The 19,535-nt window shown below is 34.5% G+C and overlaps 1 protein-coding gene and 1 non-coding gene across 4 annotated transcripts in view; both read left to right on the top strand.

The window, feature by feature from the left end:
• Positions 1 to 19,535, top strand: part of IPO11 (importin 11) — a 189,076-nt gene that overhangs the window by 56,882 nt on the left and 112,659 nt on the right. For all 3 annotated transcript variants that reach the window (XM_069556319.1, XM_069556320.1, XM_069556321.1), the window contains exons 10-16: positions 464 to 656; positions 1,553 to 1,705; positions 4,369 to 4,412; positions 6,287 to 6,377; positions 8,214 to 8,261; positions 9,087 to 9,192; positions 12,039 to 12,165. In XM_069556319.1, the coding sequence (XP_069412420.1) occupies positions 464 to 656; positions 1,553 to 1,705; positions 4,369 to 4,412; positions 6,287 to 6,377; positions 8,214 to 8,261; positions 9,087 to 9,192; positions 12,039 to 12,165 (762 nt within the window). The remainder of the gene's footprint in view (positions 1 to 463; positions 657 to 1,552; positions 1,706 to 4,368; positions 4,413 to 6,286; positions 6,378 to 8,213; positions 8,262 to 9,086; positions 9,193 to 12,038; positions 12,166 to 19,535) is intronic.
• TRNAC-ACA (transfer RNA cysteine (anticodon ACA)) lies at positions 17,428 to 17,499 on the top strand. Its single transcript has one exon. It is a non-coding gene; the product is annotated as a tRNA-Cys (tRNA).

The following is a 19,535-nucleotide window of genomic DNA, read 5'->3' as shown; positions in this document are numbered from 1 at the left end:
AATAGGGGTTACAAAATGATGGCATTCTACTTCTATTAATATTATTCCTTTTACATTTATTAGCTGGAATTCTTCTATATAGAGGAAATCTCTCTCATCAACTATTTGATACATTGACATGCAATTGATGCAGGATACATTTTTGATTATTTGCCTTTATTATTTTTTAAAGGCCTTTCTTGTACTTTTGGTTATCACATTTGCTGGTTGATATAGAATTAAGTATGAAGTAAGTTTATTTTGAATCTTGTAGTAGAAGTAAGAGAAAGTTCAGGTGATGAGATACAATCTGATTTATTTCACATTGTATGGTATACCCCAGGGAGTATATTACCTGTGAAACTGGACTTCCCACAAGGTTCCAAACTTGCTAAGTGTTTATTACCAGTTATTACATGTACCTATGAATGATTATATTCCTATGTGAATTTGAAGAAAATATATAAAAATTTTTTTCTTATAGCTTTTGGACTTCTTGGATCAGCATCCCTTTTCATTTACTCCTCTAATTCAGAGATCACTGGAATTTTCTGTAAGCTATGTGTTTACAGAAGTTGGTGAAGGTGTTACATTTGAACGATTCATTGTCCAGTGCATGAATCTTATTAAGATGATTGTCAAAAATTATGCTTATAAGCCATCTAAAAATTTTGAAGGTAATGCTCTACTGGTAGTTTTATTTTTTTCATTTCCTTGTTTTAATCTTAGTGTGAAGTAATTGCTATTTTTATGTAAGTTTTTTGAAGTTCATTTAAGTCTGAGAAATAAACTATTGCTGGGACATGAAATAGAGATAAGGATTAGAGCTTTTGGTATATAAATACCAGCTTTTAAAAGACATACAGTGCATTTAGTAAACTACTGTCTTTTGTAACACAGTGGAACATCAATTGAAGCCTAGGTCTTTTAAGAATTAAGTACTTCAGTAACCTCTGTAGCTCATTTGTAGACTGTATTTATTTGTACAATTAAAAGTTTTCTTTTGATCATATATAAAGTGATTCTAGGCAGATTCTATTGCTTCTAGAATAGGTTAAACTGTTATATTGCAGTTGACCCTTGAACAGCACAGGGGTTAATGAGTATAACTTATAGCTGGCCACTATAAGTGAATATGGATTCACTGTTCCTGTGCATCTGGGGATTCATCCAACCGTGTACACTGTAGTTTAGTATTTACTGTTGAAAAATATCTGAGTGTAAATGGACTCACAAAGTTCAGGGGTCAGTTCTGTTTGGAATTCATTCATGTGTATGTTTATCATGATGAATGAGAATGTCGTGTAGAAGAGAAAGAGAGACATATAGGTAAGCCACTGCAGAATATGATGTGATGATATAGGATGGAAATGGACTAGCCATAGTGCTAAGGTAGAAGCAAGACTGATGTGTGTGTGGTATCAATAAAAGCAAGAGCATCTTTGAGATGTGTCCATAGTACAAATGAAAATATACTGCTATTTAGAAGGTATTCTTAAGTTTATTTGTTTCACTATCCAGCATGGGTAGAATACTTGTCTGTATAATTAACTTGGAAATTTAATTTTTCTAGATAGCAACCCTGCAACTCTGGAAGCTCATAAGATTAAGATGGCATTCTTCACATATCCTACTTTGACAGAGATATGTAGAAGATTAGTCTCTCACTATTTTCTGTTAACTGAAGAAGAACTGACAATGTGGGAAGAAGACCCGGAAGGCTTTAGTAAGTGTCAGGTTTTCAGTTTTTGCATGAATTTTTCCTCCCTTTCATCAATAGATATCATGTATTTGATGATAGGTACAATAACATTGTATTTTAATGTAGTGCTTTTGTTCTGAGAATATAACTTTCAAAAGTTAGTTTATTCTGTCTTTACTAGCCATTAGTACAAATTGAGAAGCAGAAAATGAATGTCTTGTTCAACTAAACGGAATTTTTTCCAGAAAGATAAAATTTTTTAGAGTTATATAGTTTAAAACAAAAATATGAAATTAATTGTCTTTCTCTGTTATCAGATCACTTTCTCCTCTGTGGTTCATTCTTTATTAATTTTTATTTGTAGAAATTTTTACTTCAGAAAGTAGTTTGGAGATGAAAATTTTTCTGAATTGCTGAATGGATTACCTATTTAAGATATTTTAATTTAAAATTAATTTTTAGATGATTAAAATATTTCTATAGGACATGTATTTAAAATATAATTTTATTTTTAAATTTATTTTACTTTTGGTGGGCTTTTCTCTAGTTGCGGAGCATGGGCTTCTTACTGGGGAGGCTTCTCTTGTGGAGCCTGGGCTTCTTAATGGGGAGGCTTCTCTTGCGGAGCCTGGACTTCTTACTGGGGAGGCTTCTCTTGCGGAGCCTGGGCTTCTTACTGGGGAGGCTTCTCTTGTGGAGCATGGGCTCTAGGGCATACGGACTTCAGTCGCTGTAGTGTGAGGGCTCAGTAGTTGTAGCTCCCGGGCTCCAGAGCACAGGCTCAGCAGTTGTGGATCACGCCCTTAGTTGCTCTGCAGCATCCTGGATCTTCCTGGTCCAGGGTTTGAATGCGTCATCAGCTTTTTTGAATGCTTATCTCCTGCTTTGGCCGGTGGATTCTTTACCACTGAGCCATCATGGAAGCCCTGTAGGGGGTCTGTTTAATCTAGTCATACTTTAGTGGTAGGTAGACTATCAGGGCCTTTGCTACAGAAAATCAAGGAGTTGTGTGCTTGATAAACTACTTGGGTGTGAATAAAGTGTGTGTCATTTATTAGGTTGGTGCAAGCATAATTGCAGTTTCCAACCATGAATGTTAAATCATCATAAGTAGGCTCAAACACACCTTTATTAATCAAAATAGGAACCATTACAATCAACACATTTTTTGCTTATGAGAAATGTTTGCTTATTCCTGTAACATAAAAATTCATGCTTTGGGATTTGAAAAATTCCTAAGGAAAGCATATTCTGCCTCCTGCTGATTGTGGAAGCATTTTCCTTGCAAAAAGTTGTTGAGATGCTTGAGTAGTGGTAGTCAGATGGAGAGAGAGCCGTCAGGTAAATGTGGCTTCGATGGTCCTCTCAGTGGGTTGTCGTCAACTTCTGATGGCTGGCTCCTCATCTTCAAGACTCTTGTTTCTTTGCAAAATTTCTTGAACCACCAATACACTGTATGTTCATTAGCAGTTCCTGGGCCAAATGTATTGTTGATGTTGTGAGTTGTCTCCACTGCTTTATGACCCATTTTGAACTCAAATAAGAAAATCGCTCGGATTTGCTTTTTGTCTAGCATCATTTCCCTAGTGTAAAATAAATTTAAACAGCAAGTAATAAGTCATTAGCAACAAAACAGAATTAAAAAGGTGATACATTAAGGTGATGGATAGCATAACCACAGTTATTTAAGATTGCATTTCAGTATTAGGCAAAGTTCAACAGTGGAAAAGCGCAATTATCTTTGCACCAACTTAATACTTCTGCTGTGGTCAGACATGGGCTAGGTTTTAGCCTCTACCCATCCCTTTGACTGGATGCCTTTGTGTACTTTTATACATATATTTCCAATATTTTTAAAATATCATAAACCTTTTTCTAAGACTTACCTTCTTTTTTGTTTAGAAATATTTTAATCCATTTAGAAAATATAACACTACACTGTATAATGCATATTTTTTGTTTTTGTTTTTTCTCATAGCTAAACTCTTACGCTTCGTATTGCTTTTTTAGTATAGTAATACCATATTATAATATGAAACACTGAATCCCCAGAGTTTTAAGAGTTCTGGAAATATTTTACTTTAAATATAGAAAATTTATGGATAATGTGCCTAATCGTTTAAACTTGTAAAACATCACTATTGTATGAAATGATTCTCGGGATTGTAATGACAGTGTATCAGGTAATGTCACAGACTCAGAGAGTGACAAATACTTGGAGCTTTTCTCCAGAAAGAGAGAGAGAGAGAGAGAGAGAGAGAGAGAGAGAGAGAGAGAGAGAGAGTGTGTGTGTATGTTTGGTTTTTGGATGTGGCATGTGGGATCTTGGTTCCCTGACCAGGGATCGAACCCATGCCCCCTGCCTTGAAAGCCTGGGATTTTCACCACTGGACTGCCAAGGAAGTCTTCGTACAGACTTTTTTTTTTTTTTCGTACAGACTTTTTAACGAAAGTGAGAATGCTTGTGGTTATGAGCACTTTGATGTACACAGATGTCATCTGTAACTTATGGTAAAGAGATCTGTGTAAGGCCTTGTGTTCCCAACTGTTTGCTCTGTGTTATTTTATAATAATTTGCAGCTGTATTATATTGATCTTACTGAAAATCTTGATTTTCCAAACTGAGATTTTAGAAACATCATTATTGCATTTGTGGAGAGCATCATTTGTCATATTTTTAATTGCAGCAGCGGAAGAAACAGGGGGAGATTCTTGGAAGTACAGTTTGAGGGTGAGTATTGATTGGAAGAAAAATTGATAGGGAAAAGGGTAATGCTTCTGTAAGTTTTTTTTTTTTTTTGGCTTGTGTAACTTTTAGTAGAGAATGATACTGTATTGAAGATTTCAAGCTTTAAGTCAGGTGGGAAACGTATTTATTATTGCAAGAGTCCATATTTGAGAAGAAAGCATCTAATTAAATTATGAACTTGAATCTGAAATTTATTTGTTAAGTTGGAGGTTTGCAAACTGAATTTTTCTTCATTTTACAAATTGGAAATAATTGTCATTGCAGAAATAGGAAATGTTTTTGAAAGTTACCTTTTTTGGCTAGAAACACTTTTTTCCTCCTAAATATTTCAGTAATTATAAAGCTTCTTCTGGTATATTATTTCTCTTACTACCTAGTATGATTCTCAGAGACCAGCCCATTGCTTTCAGTTATAGAATTCTTTTAAAATATACTTTATTGATATGGCTAATATTGAGGAAGGTTTATCAAATGTGGACTTTGAACTGTTCTTTTTTGAAGACTTTTGTTTATATAATTTGCATTATCTGTTTCATAAACTTCTATAGAACTTAAAAGTTTTATAAAAAATTTTTTTACTACTCTTAAGTTTTTAAAACTTTCTCTTATGGAAACTGTTAAATATATTGAGAAACAGAATGGTATCATGAATTCTATATACAACACCTGTTTTATCAGTTATCAACTCGTGGCTAGTCTTGTTTTATATGAGTACTCCTTCACCTACTTGGATTATTTTGAAGCAAATATCTGAGATGGTGTATCATTTCATCTGTACACATTGAAGTATGTACATTTGTAATTGATTTTAAACATAAATCACAATACCTTCAAAATTTAATTATATTCTATTTTATGAAACAACTAGTGATTTAGTACTTTTAAGAATGAAAATGAGTCTTTATGTAATTAACATTGTGATTTCTGTTTTTAAAATTTATTTTTAACTGGAGGATATGTCCGACGCAGGATATAGCATGCTTGGGGCTGGTGCACGGTGATGACCCAGAGAGATGTTATGGGGAGGGAGGTGGGAGGGGGGGTTCATGTTTGGGAACGCATATACACCCGTGGTGGATTCATGTCAATGTATGGCAAAACCAATACAGTATTGTAAAGTAAAATAAAGTAAAAATAAAAATTTAAAAAAAAAAAGAGAAAAAAAAAACTGGAGGATAGTTGCTTTACAATGTTATATTGGTTTTCTGCCATACATTAACATGAATCAGCCGTAGGTATACACGTCTCCTCCTTCTTGAACCTCCCTCCCACCTCCTGCTCCATCCCACCAGTGTTGTCACAGAGCACCAGGCTGAGTTCCCTGTGTTTACAGCAACTTGCCATTAGCTATCTATTCTAGACATGATAACAATGTGATTGCTTTTGCACTTTGTGTCTGTTAAAGAAAATACAACTCTGTGGTGAATTGAAGTCATTAATTGCTGTTGTTACTTATGTCACTGCCAGGAAAAGTAAATAATTTTTAACTAATTATTCTTAAAGACAGTCATTTATAGTTCTGAATCTATAAGTAAATGTGGTTCCAGATTGCTTTTTAAATTTAAAGAATTAAGTAAAATGTAAATGGAAAATTTTCCTCTCTGTAGTTTTACATTTTTGCATGTATAATGCCAAATGATTGAAGTAGTGAAGTAACTTTTCCATGTTATGAATGAAATTATTATAATTTTATTTTATTTCCAATTGGGTTTATGAAAAACACTAATAAACTTTTTTCAGAAAAACGTCAAGAATTGGAAACATATTCAGAGTTTTAAGAATGAGTGTTCTTTGCGTAGAATTAGTCATTGCAATATACCATTGTTTTCATTAGAAACTTATTTTTTTCCCAACAGCCATGCACTGAAGTATTATTTATAGATATATTCCATGAATATAATCAGACTCTAACTCCTGTACTTTTAGAAATGATGCAAACACTTCAAGGTGAGGTATATTTTGTGATATTTTGATTTATCTAGTAATCAGTGTTCAAAAAAATATTTTGAGTTCCTGCTATGATGTGTTTCCTGGATCATATACCAGACATGAATTTGAGAAAGACTGAATGTGTGCTTTTCTGAGACAGTAGCCTTCAAAATAGAAAATAAGAATGGCAATTCACAAATGAGACAGGCCTTGATTGTGACAGTTAGATTTTGCTCTAGAAAGCATACTAAAATAGTGGGCAGTCATGTATATTGCTTGGGGGAAAGAATCTATTTGGAGCATGTTGTGAGAAGTACTGGGTGAAAAAGTTAAAATAATAAATGTTAGCTTCATGACGGTGGGAGTGGAAAGAATGTAATGGACTTAAGAGAGAACTATGAAGTGAAATGGGTGGCACTTGATCTTTGTACATAAGTAATTACTTAACTATTAAAAGTGATATGTCATTTTTGACTATTCTGATATAGTGTAAATTTCAAGGAGGAGGCCTTGAATACACCTTTTTTGCTCACCCTGTTCCCAATGTCTGGTACACAGAGTAACTGTTGATTGATTGACTTTTGGCAATTAACTCACTGCAATTAACTCACACTGCTGGGCAAGGGAATCTTACACAGATTATTTGATTGATTTGGGCAGGAGTTGAATTGTAAGGGATCAAGTGTTGAGTAGGTGGTACTGTAAGGAAATAAAGGTAGGAGGATCTCCTGTAGAGAAGGAAATTCTTGACCTTGTTCGTACCATCAGAGGGTAGCTCACTTTTTAGGCTTTTGTTTTCTCAAAAATCTAATGGAGTGTTCCTGCTTAAATTATAAACCAAGGGAGTGAATGAGCTATCCATCAAGTTTTTTGTGTTCATTTAAAAGATAATGTGAGCATTCATTGTAGTTTCATATAGATTGATTTCTGATGTACAGTTATTTACTGATTTCTTAATGCAACATTATAGATTCTTAAATTTGGTAATATACTGCTGAAGTTACCTTTTTTGTTGTTGTGTTTAGAACATTATTTCCATTTTCTCCCATCCATGTATTTTTATTAAACCACTTCAGGAAACTGGTTAAGCTAATTAGGTTACCCTCTGGTAAGCTGCTCTATGATGGTAAGGTTTACAGTGATTTCAGAGTTTAGTTATTTTCTTTCCAGTTCTGGAGTGATTTGCTTATATAGGGCTGTATGCTTAAGAAATCATATTTGACAGCAGAAAAGTGCTTTGATAAACTTGCTAGGAATCTTTCTGTCCTAAAGAAATACGCTTACTGAGTAAACTAAACTGTGTTCTTTGTGTCTTAACTGTGGTCTTCTCCTTCTGGATAGTCGTGCAGGGACTGCCAGCTCTTTATTCTAGTTTCCACGTTACATAATGGTTCTCATTTACATTTTTCATTTTGTTGTCAAATCTTTAATGTATTGTCATAACCTGGCTTATTTTTTATATTTAGAAAAATAAAACTTTCTATATGAATTGCCTATTCTTGTTCTTTTTTTTTTTTCTTCCTATTGTGGGATTCATCTTTTTATTCTTTTTAAAAATTTTCTCTTATAATCATGATATAATACAGTAGTTAGCAATTTTACATATATTTTCTAGAATGTTGCTTGATATAACATTTTCCAAATATGTTATAATGGTTTCTAAAGCTGTAGTATGGCTCTACATGTTGTAACTGTCTTCTCTAATGATGATGATAAAAAACTGAAATTTTCTCTTATATATTTAATATCCACAAAATACATTGTAGTTAGCTGAATTGAGAAACTAGCAAATTGAGTTTAAGTGTTTTTTAAAAACTAGTTTTAATTTACCCTTGCTGATACTTGTTTTTTCAGGTCCCACTAATGTGGAAGATATGAATGCACTATTAATCAAAGATGCTGGTATGTTAAATGGAAAAGATTTAGAAACATTTATTTCTTCAGTACGGTGTGTCTGTTTTGTGGCAGGTGTTATGCTCGGAGAGTTGGATTACAATCCCTAAAATTTAGGAATTATCTGGTGATAGAGAGTGAGCAAACAGTTCATTATAACAGTACCAGTTGATTAACGCTAGAATAGATGGTAATCAGGTACAGTTGATTATAACATAATATCAGTTGATTAATGCTAAAATAGATGGTAATCAGGTAGTGCTGTGGAAAACTACAAGGTATTAATAATAGTTTTGGTGTACCCAGGGAGCGTCTTGTAAAGAAGTATTCTGTGAGGACACAGGATAAGTGAGGGTTAATAAGTGGCGAAGGGTGGTTCCAAATAAAAGGAGCGGTATGGACAGAAGCTTGAAGGCAAGAGGGATAAGCACAGTTAAGTTTTGAATTGGGAGTATTTGATTTAATTGGAACATAGTGTTTAAGGGGTTGTGGTGAGAAAGAGGCTGGAAAGAGGGTTATCAGGGACCTTAGCATAAATCCTTGCATCCATTTGGAAGCGGATGTTATTTTTATAGTTTGACATGAATGATTTTAAATGAATGTATCTTTCTCTTTGAAAACACTGAATATTTAAGAACAACATAGAGTGATGTAATTTAAATGTTTCTAAAATGTTTGTTTAAATAATTTCCTGGGTTAACACATTGTAGATTTCCCTTTATTAACTTATTACATATTTGAAAGTAGTCTTTAAGATTTATTTTCTTACATTAAGACATTTAGCACTTGGCCCAGTATTTGAAATTAATTCTTTTTTTAAAATCTTCTTCTTAGTGTATAATGCTGTTGGATTAGCGGCTTATGAATTGTTTGACAGTGTTGATTTTGATCAGTGGTTTAAAAACCAACTTCTTCCAGAATTGCAAGTCATTCACAATAGGCAAGTATAAAACCTTGTGTTTGTTATACACTTATCTTACCTTACTGATTTTCTAATGACGACTAGAAGGTGTTAAAATTGCTTAAAATTAAAAAAAAAATCATAGCATGACTTAGCTAATAGTGTCTAATGTAGAAAGGAATAAGACTTGAATCTTATAACTGAAAAATAAGCAAAATCATTTGTTATTATGTTATTTTACTTCTAATGTGAATTGTGACATGTCTGAAGTATTTGATAAGATAGTTTGCAGGATGAAATTTTATGCAGAGATAATGGAAGATAGAGATCTCTGAATTCTAGACGAAGATTATGTACAAAAGGAAGCCAGTTGAGACTTAGCAGAGGCTAGGGCTGATGTCAAAAGGAGCATAAACAAGTAATATCGATGAAAGGTGGCTGTCTTGAGGATCACAGAGCACTGCAAGTCTGTGGGGAAAAGAAATTGCAGTGGCACCATGGCAGAAAGCATTTGGAGACACTTGAGGCTCTTTTTAAGGTGTCTACTTCAGTAGTAAAGATCAATCTGACAACTTAGTAAGTAGGACTTTTGCCCGATTTTAATTTTAGGTAATGAATGAGTAAGATGGAAGGGGAAAAAGCATTTCATAATTTCTATAAATTTTTCTTCATTTAAAATTAGACACTTAAAAATTTTCAAGAGCCTTTTTTTCTTGTTTTGAATTGGGAAGTTCTAGGGATTTATTTCTGTAAATGTGGTACTTATCAGAATGCTTAGTATACAGTCATAGAACAGTTAACATGGCTACCTTAATACATGAATAGATTCATGTATGGATCATTTTATAAATATTTAGAGCAATAGAATTGTTAGCTAGAGATGCTTTAAAGGTAATTTTCACTATTAAGTAGCTATCCTTTCAGTTTTCAGTCAGTTATTCAGTCACGAAATGTTTTCAGCACTAGGATTTGCTGTGGCCTGTTGGGGCAGTGGTGATTAAAATGTTTTTCAACTCTGCCCTCTGGTTGCTAGTGAGCCTTTGATGGAGAGAATGCCTTCAGTATTGAGACAGATTTGCAGTTTGATTGTCCTTAAATCCTAGAGGCTATTTAGTCTAGAGCCGTGCTATCTAGTACAATAGCTAGTATATATGGTTACTGAGTACTTGAAACGTACTTAGTGCAAATGAGGAAATGACTTTAATTAACTAAAATTTGAATTTAAAACTAAAGCAGTGTAAAATATATATTGATGACATATTGAAGTGATAATATTTTGAATATATTGCAATAAGTGAAAATGTTAAATTTTCATATGTATCTTTTACTTTAGGGTGGGTACGAATAAATTTAAAATTGCGTATTTTGCTTACATTATGTTTCTTTTGGACAAAACTGGTCTAGACCCGTATTTCTCAAACTTTAATATGCATATGAATCACCTGGTGAACTGCTTAAAATGCAGGTTCTAAGGTTTAGGTCTCGGTCAGATTGTGTGATTCTGTCATCCTTCCAGCTAATGATCCTGTGGGTCTGGGATTCACACTTTGAGGAGCAAACTGACCCTTACTATTAACTTTGCCTAGAAGTGACTGTCATCTTAGAATCTGAACCTTTCTGAGCTTCATTCTCTTTGTCTCGAATATTGAATGTGGTAATCCCAGAGATCTCAGTCCAAAATGGAAGATTCTGTGATTCCTTCATGTTCTCTATACAAGTCTTGTTTACTTCTACCTCTGTGACTGTTCAAATCATCCCTATCCCTTGAAAAGGCGTTTTTTCAGTTTTCTGCCTACAATACTATTTATCTTAGTGAAGTGAGTGCAAGTCGCTCAGTCGTGCCGACTCTTTGTGACCCCATGGACTGTAGACTGCCAGGCTCTTCTGTCCATGGGATTCTCCAGGCAGGAATATTGGAGCGTGTAGCTGTTCCCTTCTCCAGCGGATCTTCCTAACCTAGGACTTGAATCCAGGTCTCCTGCATTGCAGGTGGATTCTTTACTGTCTGAGCCACCAGGAAATGCTGTTCAAATCCCATCTCCCCCTGCCTGCTCTTCTCTCTTATGTTTTTGCGATCCTAGTCTAAAGTTTTGTGGCCTTTAATTCTTTTAGATATGTTAAACATTTTGAGAGCAGGAAATGTACTTTTTATTTGAACTTTAATGAGTAATTCTTTATATGTGTTTAATAATCTTAAAATATTGTAATTTTCTAAAAGGTGTGTTGTATTCCTTAGTTTACTACATTGTCACCCAGAAATATCATCTTGCCATTAAATAAATATAATACCGAGAGCTTGTGTCTACAGTTCTTGGACACAGGTGGTTTTTCCCTTTGCCTAAAGAACCTTCGTTTTCTTTAGCAAAGATGGCCATAGAGAGACAAGTGTATGTACATGTTACTGTAAATGTCTTAAGTCTAGAAATTTCTCACAGTGTTTTCAAAATAATCTTTGTGAGATGAACAGAATTGGGATTAGAAAATTGTGTACAGAAGTTCCTTTACTATTATTATTATTATTACTTCTTAATAGCCTCTCCTGCCTCAGGGTTTGGAACATCAGCTGCTTACACCTATTAAGATGAACTATTTTTGGTTACCTGAAGAATAGAAGTGAACTTGGCTTTTATGTACATATCTATGTTGTAATTACTTAATACAGACTAATCAGATTTATAATATGTCTGCTAAGAATTTTCAGTTTTTTAGATCAGAACTTTGTTGTTAGTATTTGTACTGTGGTGCATTTAAAAGTAGCTTTTAGATTTTTGTATAAAATGTATATTGCTTTCTTATTACATTTTAGATTTAAATGATGAAATACGCTTAGTGAAATAGGCTTCTTAAAATATATAACGTTTTAATTGCATGGTTTTCCCATCTAGGTATAAGCCATTGCGGCGCAGGGTGATTTGGCTCATCGGTCAGTGGATTTCTGTGAAATTCAAGTCTGACTTAAGACCCATGTTATATGAAGCAATATGTAACTTGCTTCAGGATCAAGACTTAGTGGTATGTTGCTTAAATGTCTTAAAAGAGTTCTTTATAAGTTTAACATATGTCAAAGTTCAAATTCAGAAATGGTTTATATCTTTCTTTAGAATGTTGGCAGTCTTTCAATGCTGTAGTTATGCCTTGGTGAGAAGTTTGATTTGAAGGAAGAAAGTCTTTTTAACGCCGTTTGTCCTTCTCATCACTAGTCAATGAAAAAAAATTAACCAAAGTCTACTAATCTGTAATTATTTATAATTTTTTAGTACAAATAAAAGAAGGCAGTTTTCTTTAAAAAAAAAAATCCCTTTATAGCTTAAATATCCTTTTTCTTATTCAAGATAGAATTTGTAATTTTCACGTTTGAGCTAACACCGTAATCTGTTTTATCCTTACTATTGATTCTTTTTTTGTCTTTCAGTTTTGAGAAGTTTTTTTTTTTTTAGTTTTGTTTTAGACTTTGAAATTGTTTATTTTAGAATTTTTTCTTCATGTGTAGCATTTCACATAATATTCTTGATTTTGTGTTACTGAAAACTTGATAATGACTTCTTCATTGCTTTGTTCCACTTCAGTAGGTTTGTTGCTTTATTTTATGTTGATTACTCAGAGAGCTTTTTTTTTTTAAAAGAGGTTTTCCCTCAGTGCTTTATGCCTGAGTGAGAATATATTCATGACTTACTGTACTTTGTCTTGTACTTAGATTTGACTCCAGCATAGTCTTTAAAAAGTGAATCTGGTTGTCTTTTTCAAAGTTTAAAATTATTTGTAGGTAAAATTAAATGATTTTTCCCCCCAAATTATAATAAGATCTTATTTAATCATTTCTCAGTATTCTACCTTAAAACATTATTTTAAACCTACCTGATTACCCTGTCTTCCAGCAAAGGTTTGGGTCATTTTTCTCATTTTCACATGTGTACATGATAATATAAACTATTTTTAATGTTCAACAAAAGAAAACATAATTAGGGAAATTACAAAAGTAAGAAAACATCATAATTGCAGAAGCATGAAGCATTCTAAAAGCAAATAGAACTGATCTTTGGATTTTCTGCTTAAATGTTACTTACTTTGTATAAATAATTGAGAATTTACTCTAAATATCATTCTATAATTATTAAATAGTTTAAGGAACCCCTGCTTCAACAAGGGAATCTAGTTTTATTTTATCATATTTAAATTCTTAGAAGTTTATTGATAATATCTAAGCTCTTTCTAAGAATACTGTTTGCTGGAATTAATTTACTTTTGTAAATAGAATAAAGTCTATTTATTTAGAATAAAGCATTTATAAGATTTAAGTTTTGTTTTCCTTCTTGGAAATATTATTTGCTATTGTCAGTGGTGTCAGAGAGAAGACATTAAATGCTTTATGTGAAAGTGTTACAAAAGATATAAATTTCAGGTAAATTATCTTTGGAAAAGAGAAATTTCTTGAATTTTTTTTTTCTTCTTTCTTTAATGAATCTTTTGGGAAAAAAATGAAGAGAAGTGTCATTTTGGTCAACACTTTAAAAATAGAACATTAATTCTATCCCTTTAACAAACATTATTGGGCAAAAGGGTTTCATGACAAGTTTGGAAAACACTGAACTACATATTCAAAGAATCCTCTTTCCTATAGCATCAATCAAAATATTAAAAATGTACATTGATTGTGTTGTGACTATCCAAGATGACAAATACATTAATATCCAAGGAATGCGCTTTGAGGAAATGCTGTTGCAGATGCGGGTTTTGCCCCTTTGCTGTATGTCTTTTGGTGGCTATGTCTCATTTGTTTGTTACAACTTCTTAAGAAAATAGTGTTTTGTAAGGCACTAAGTTAACATTGCATAGTTTACCCCCCTCCTTTTTCTTTTAAGTACTTTTAAGATCAATAGTATGTAAGATATACTGTTCTGATTTCAACTTGTGAGAAATGCTGGCTAACGAAATGTAGGAAGATATCATATACATATAGACATATGCAACAATGTACAAGTGTTCAGACATATATGTACAAACATACATACAGCTGCATTTGTAGGTATATACACATATGAAAAAAGTGAAAGTGCTAGTTGCTCAGTCGCTTTGCAGCCCCATGGACTGTGTCCCGCCAGGCTCCTCTGTCCATGGAATTCTCCAGGCAAGAATACTGCAGTGGGTAGCCATTCCCTTCTCCAGGGGATCTTCCCTATGGTGGGATCAAGCCCAGGTCTCCTGCATTGCAGGCGGATTTTTTACCATCTGACCCACCAGGCACGCCCATATACTTTGTGGGTGCATGTACACATCTACAAATAAACACACAAAGCACATAGATTCTCATGAATCTGAATCTTCTTTGGCTGTCAGAGTCCATGTTCTCTTGCTTGATTGCTGCTGTTACGTAGATGGGATGCATATAATTGTAGTTGTCTGTGTGGCTTCCTAGTATTATAGACATGTTATTACGAGGCTGGCTATGGCAGAATAGGAATAGTACAGCAGCTGGGAAAACCAGCTTCTCCAGTTGGTATCAGTTCAGTCAGTCAGTTCAGTTGCTCACTTGTGTCCGTATCTTTGCGACCCCATGGACTGCAGCACGCCAGGCCTCCCTGTCCATCACTAACTGCCAGAGCTTACTCAAACTCATGTCCATCGAGTTGGTGATGCCATCCAACCATCTCATCCTCTGTTGTCCCCTTCTCCTCCTGCCTTCAATCTTTTCCAGCATCACGGTCTTTTCCAGTGAGTCAGTTCTTTGCATCAGGTGGCTGAAGAATTCAGCTTCAGCATCAGTCCTTCCAGTGAATCTGATTTCCTTTAGGATTGACTGGTTTGATCTCCTTGCAGTCCAAGGGACTCTCAAGGGTCTTCTCCAACACCACAGTTCAAAAGCATCAATTCTTTCACATTCAGCTTTCTTTATAGTCCAACTCTCACATCCATACATGACTATTGGAAATACCATAACTTTGACTAGACGGACCTTTGTTGGCAAAGTAATATCTCTGCTTTTTAATATGCTGTCTAGGTTGGTCATAGCTTTTCTTCCAAGGAGCAAGCCAGACATCCTGGAATGGGAAGTCAAGTGGACCTTAGGAAGCATCACTATGAACAAAGCAAGTGGAGGTGACAGAATTCCAGTTGAGCTATTTCAAATCCTAAAAGATGATGCTGTGATAGTGCTGCACTCAATATGCCAGCAAATTGGGAAAACTCAGCAGTGCACAGGACTGGAAAAGGTCAGTTTTCATTCTAATCCCAAAGAAAGGCAATGCCAAAGAATGTTCAAACTATTGCACAATTGCACTCATCTCACGCTGGTAAAATAATGCTCAAAATTCTCCAAACCAGGCTTCACGGTACTTGAAACCTGAACTTCCAGATGTTCAAGCTGGTTTTAGGAAAGGCAGAGGAACCAGAGATTAAATTGCCAACGTTCATTGGATCATTGAGAAAGCAAGAGAGTTCCAGAAAAACATCTACTTCTGCTTTATTGACTATGCCAAAACCTTTGACTCTGTGGATTCCAACAAACTGTGGAAAGTTCTTAAAGAAATGGGATACCAGACCAACTGACCTGCCTCCTGAGAATCTGTACGCAGGTCAAGAAGCAACAGTTAGAAGCGGACATGGAACAGCAGACTGATTCAAAATTGGGAAAGGAGTACGTCAAGGCTATATATTATCACCCTGCTTATTTAACTTATATGCAGATTATGTCATGTGAAATGCCGGGCTGGATGAAGCACAAGCTGGAATCAAGATTGCTGGGAGAAATATCAATAATCTCAGATATGCAGATGACACCCTTATGGCAGAAAGTGAAAAAGAACCTCTTGATAAAAGTGAAAAGAGGAGAGTGAAAAAGCTGGCTTAAAACTCAACATTCAGAAAACTAAGATCATGGCATCTGGTCCTATCACTTCATAGCAAATAGAAGAGGAAATAGGACTATTAAAAAAATTTTTTTTTTTATGAGCAAGGAAGGTTTATTGGAGGGCCACGCAAGCAAGGAGCACAGGGAGCTTATGCTGAAAAACCTCAAACTCCGGATTCTTTAAAATTTTATAATATGGGAAACTACTGTGTAGAGTAAGTCTCTATCCCTGTGAGTCGCACAATGATGTTTGATCCAGGGGATTATAATGCAAGTTGAGTGAAAATTGTTTGGTTTATTTGAAATAGTATTACAACTTTTCATCAGTATTTTGTAATTAAAACTTGGTCAAGGGATAGTCAGTAATCATTGATGATACTGCAGTATTTGAAAATTTTTTTTGTAATGTTGGAAATTTTGATTAGGTTTAATATAATGCTAATGCTACTTTGAAAATTTGTACTTCTCAGTGTATTTCTGACTCATCTTTAAAAAGTGGATGCTTTTAATTTTTTTACTTTTTAAAAGTTAAGAATTATATCAAGTAAAGAGAAAATTTCACTAAGATTAGAGCTACCTGGTTTTCCATATTTCCATTGTAATATTTTAAGTATGTAAGAAATAAAACATTACAAATGCAGTGAAATCTCTGTATCTTTCTTTTCTCCCACCTGTGTCTTTCTGTGCTCATTCTGTTGTCTTTTTGTTGAGCAGAGTTTTTTAATTTTAGTGTAATCAGGTTTATTGATTTCTTTTTTCTGTTTTGTTGTTTTTGTTTCTTGTTTCAAAAATTGGTTTTCTTTATACTTGCTTCTTTATTCCATCTGGGATTTATTTATCAACATGATACCAAGTAAGGTTCCATTTTTATTACTTTTTTAATAAGGATAACAGTGCTCCAGTGTTTATTGCAAAATCCATTTAAAAAGTATCTTCTGCATGTTTTCTTCCATTCCTCTAGAACATGTTACTTAGTAGATGCACTGCTTATTTATGGCAAGTTTCAGATTTTAGAATGTTATTCAGTTCAGTTCAGTCGCTCAGTCGTGTCCCGACTCTTTACGACCCCGTGAATCGCAGCACACCAGGCTTCCCTGTCCATCACCAACTCCCAGAGTTCACTCAGACTCATGTCCATCGAGTCAGTGATGCCATCCAGCCATCTCATTACCACAGTATAAATAGAATGGCTAAATTTTTGATGAGAGGAAGTTTTGTTTTATAGGACTCTAGATGATTCTCTAACCAGAATATTCGATTTACATACAGGGCTGCTTTAGTTGTAAGCTTTCTGACCCATTAATGTCTTTCAATTTTGGAAATTATAAGTAATTTAAAAAACTCATTTTTACTTAGGTTATTTATTCAGTGTTCAATAAAGCAAGCAGTAGTTGCTTGAAAATTAGTGTTAGTGTACTCTGATAAGGACTTCCCTGGTGGCTTACATGGTAAAGTGTCTGCCTACAATGCAGGAGACCCAGGTTCAATCCCTGGATAGGGAAGATCTGGAGAAGGAAATGGCAACCCACTCCAGTATTCTTGCCTGGAAAATCCCATGGATGGAGGAGCCTGGAAGGTATAGTCCATGGGGTCGCAAAGAGTCTGAGGTGACTCTACGACTTCACTTTCACTTTTCACTTTGACTCTTATAAGAGGCAGTATATAATGTATGTTGTGGTACAACCAGGAGATTTATAGTTTGGGGATGGGTGTTTTGGGGTTATTGTCTGTCAAGCAAAGAAAAGGCCATCCACATGGGCAGATTGACTGCCAGCGTAGCAATAGTGAATTTTCTAGATGGAGTTTAAGAAGGCACTTTGGCATGCACATGACCTCAGCAGATCCTGAATACATGGGGAGTTGCAGCTGGGATCTGGGCAGAGGTAGTTTTAAACAAGGTACATTAAAACTCTCCTATCTTTTCACTTTTGTGTCTTTTATGGGTCTCCCAATTCTATCAGACTTTCTATCTTACAGTTTTGATTTTGTTTTCCCACGTGTCCATCCTTCATGTCTCAAAAACACTATTACAGAGTTTTTCCCACTTGTCCCTCCTTCATGTCTCAGAGCACTGTTGTAAACTGCGTTAGTCTGTGTTTTCACAAAATGAATTCTGAATTCACTTATATTCAGCAAATATAATTTCCAAAGAAAACATAAAAAAAATCTGTGTTTGAGCCATAAATTCCTAGGACACTCTAAAGCCAGGAGGAAAGGCAGCCTTAATCTAGTAAGATTCTTATAGTCCGTTTTGGCTTTGTATTGATACGTCTGGTATCCATATTGCATGAAAATGAGCTTTAGAATTTTTTTCTTAAAAGGAAATGAGTAAATGGAAGGTTTTTGTTTTTTTTCAGCCCTTTTAGAAACTTATTTACATTGCTTGTTTCAGAATAAGTACATTAAAATATTGTAATTCAGTGATCTTGACTTTATTGCAGAATAGAATAAAAAGAGTACCGTAGTAGTTCCAAGTAGTAAAAGAGCCAGTGAGTAGGATAATATTATTCATATTAATGTATCTTTTATGCCTAGCATCGAGTTAGAAAGATAGAAAATATTTAATGAAACAGTTGAGATAAGGATAAAAGATTATAAAGTTATTACTCTGTTTCTCTTCAGCAGAGAAATAGAATCTATTTCAAAATTATTCTCTCATGTCTGTCTTACATTTTCCTGATGGTTTAAGTCCCTGAGACACTGCCATTTCTTTCGGTCCCAGCACCTTGCTTACTGCTTTAGTGTGTGAAATTCCCTCCACTGCTGTGGGCAGGGTGGTAGGGGTCAAGCACTAGGTTCCTCCAAGCCTGGACCTCAGCTCAACCACCGTGACAGTTAACAAGAAGGCTCATTCTCATGCTGGTCATGGCAGTGTCTAGTTACTCTTGCCTTTATGTAGCAATCAGTCTTCTTTGGAAGTAGTGTTAACTTGTGGTTCCTTCTTGTTCATTTCTCTGTTGCTGTCATGCTTCTCTGGAATCCTTCCAATGATTCTGATGGCTTGGTGGCTCTTGTTTGCCCCTGTATGGAATTACTTTGTTATGGTTTTAGAAGTTTTTTGATGTCTCAGATGAATGTGTAGGGTAGACTCAGGCTGAGTTCATAGTCTGAATCTGGTTCTTTCCTTAAGAGGTCTGTGTCTTTTGTGTGAAAAGTCATGTTTAGAGTCTGGTTAAGGGAAAATTTTGTTCGTTTTGTTTCATTTTCTTGCATTTATTTATTATTTATTGAGTTGTGTGTTAGAAATTGTCTTAGACTCTCTTCTGCCCATCTTTTATCCGATTCCCCTACTCTTCAATCTAGAAATTCAGGTTCTGACTTTCTCCTCCCATAACCTGTGAATTGCTGCAGAATTCATTGTCCCTATGCAATACGTGCTTCCTGTTTCTTCTATAGCTCAGGAATAGCTAATTTTGTTTTTCTTTATGTTTGTCATTTTAAGTGCTCTCTTTCTTTTATTTTTTTTAAAGCTGGTGCTCTTTTCTTCCCCTTATGATCTGACTTCCTATTCTTGTAGTTAAAGTGCAGGCAAGTCATC

Source organism: Ovis canadensis, chromosome 16 (genome assembly GCF_042477335.2).
Source record: "Ovis canadensis isolate MfBH-ARS-UI-01 breed Bighorn chromosome 16, ARS-UI_OviCan_v2, whole genome shotgun sequence".
Classification (NCBI taxonomy): Eukaryota; Metazoa; Chordata; class Mammalia; order Artiodactyla; family Bovidae; genus Ovis; species Ovis canadensis.
This window is presented reverse-complemented; position numbering and strand designations above follow the sequence as displayed.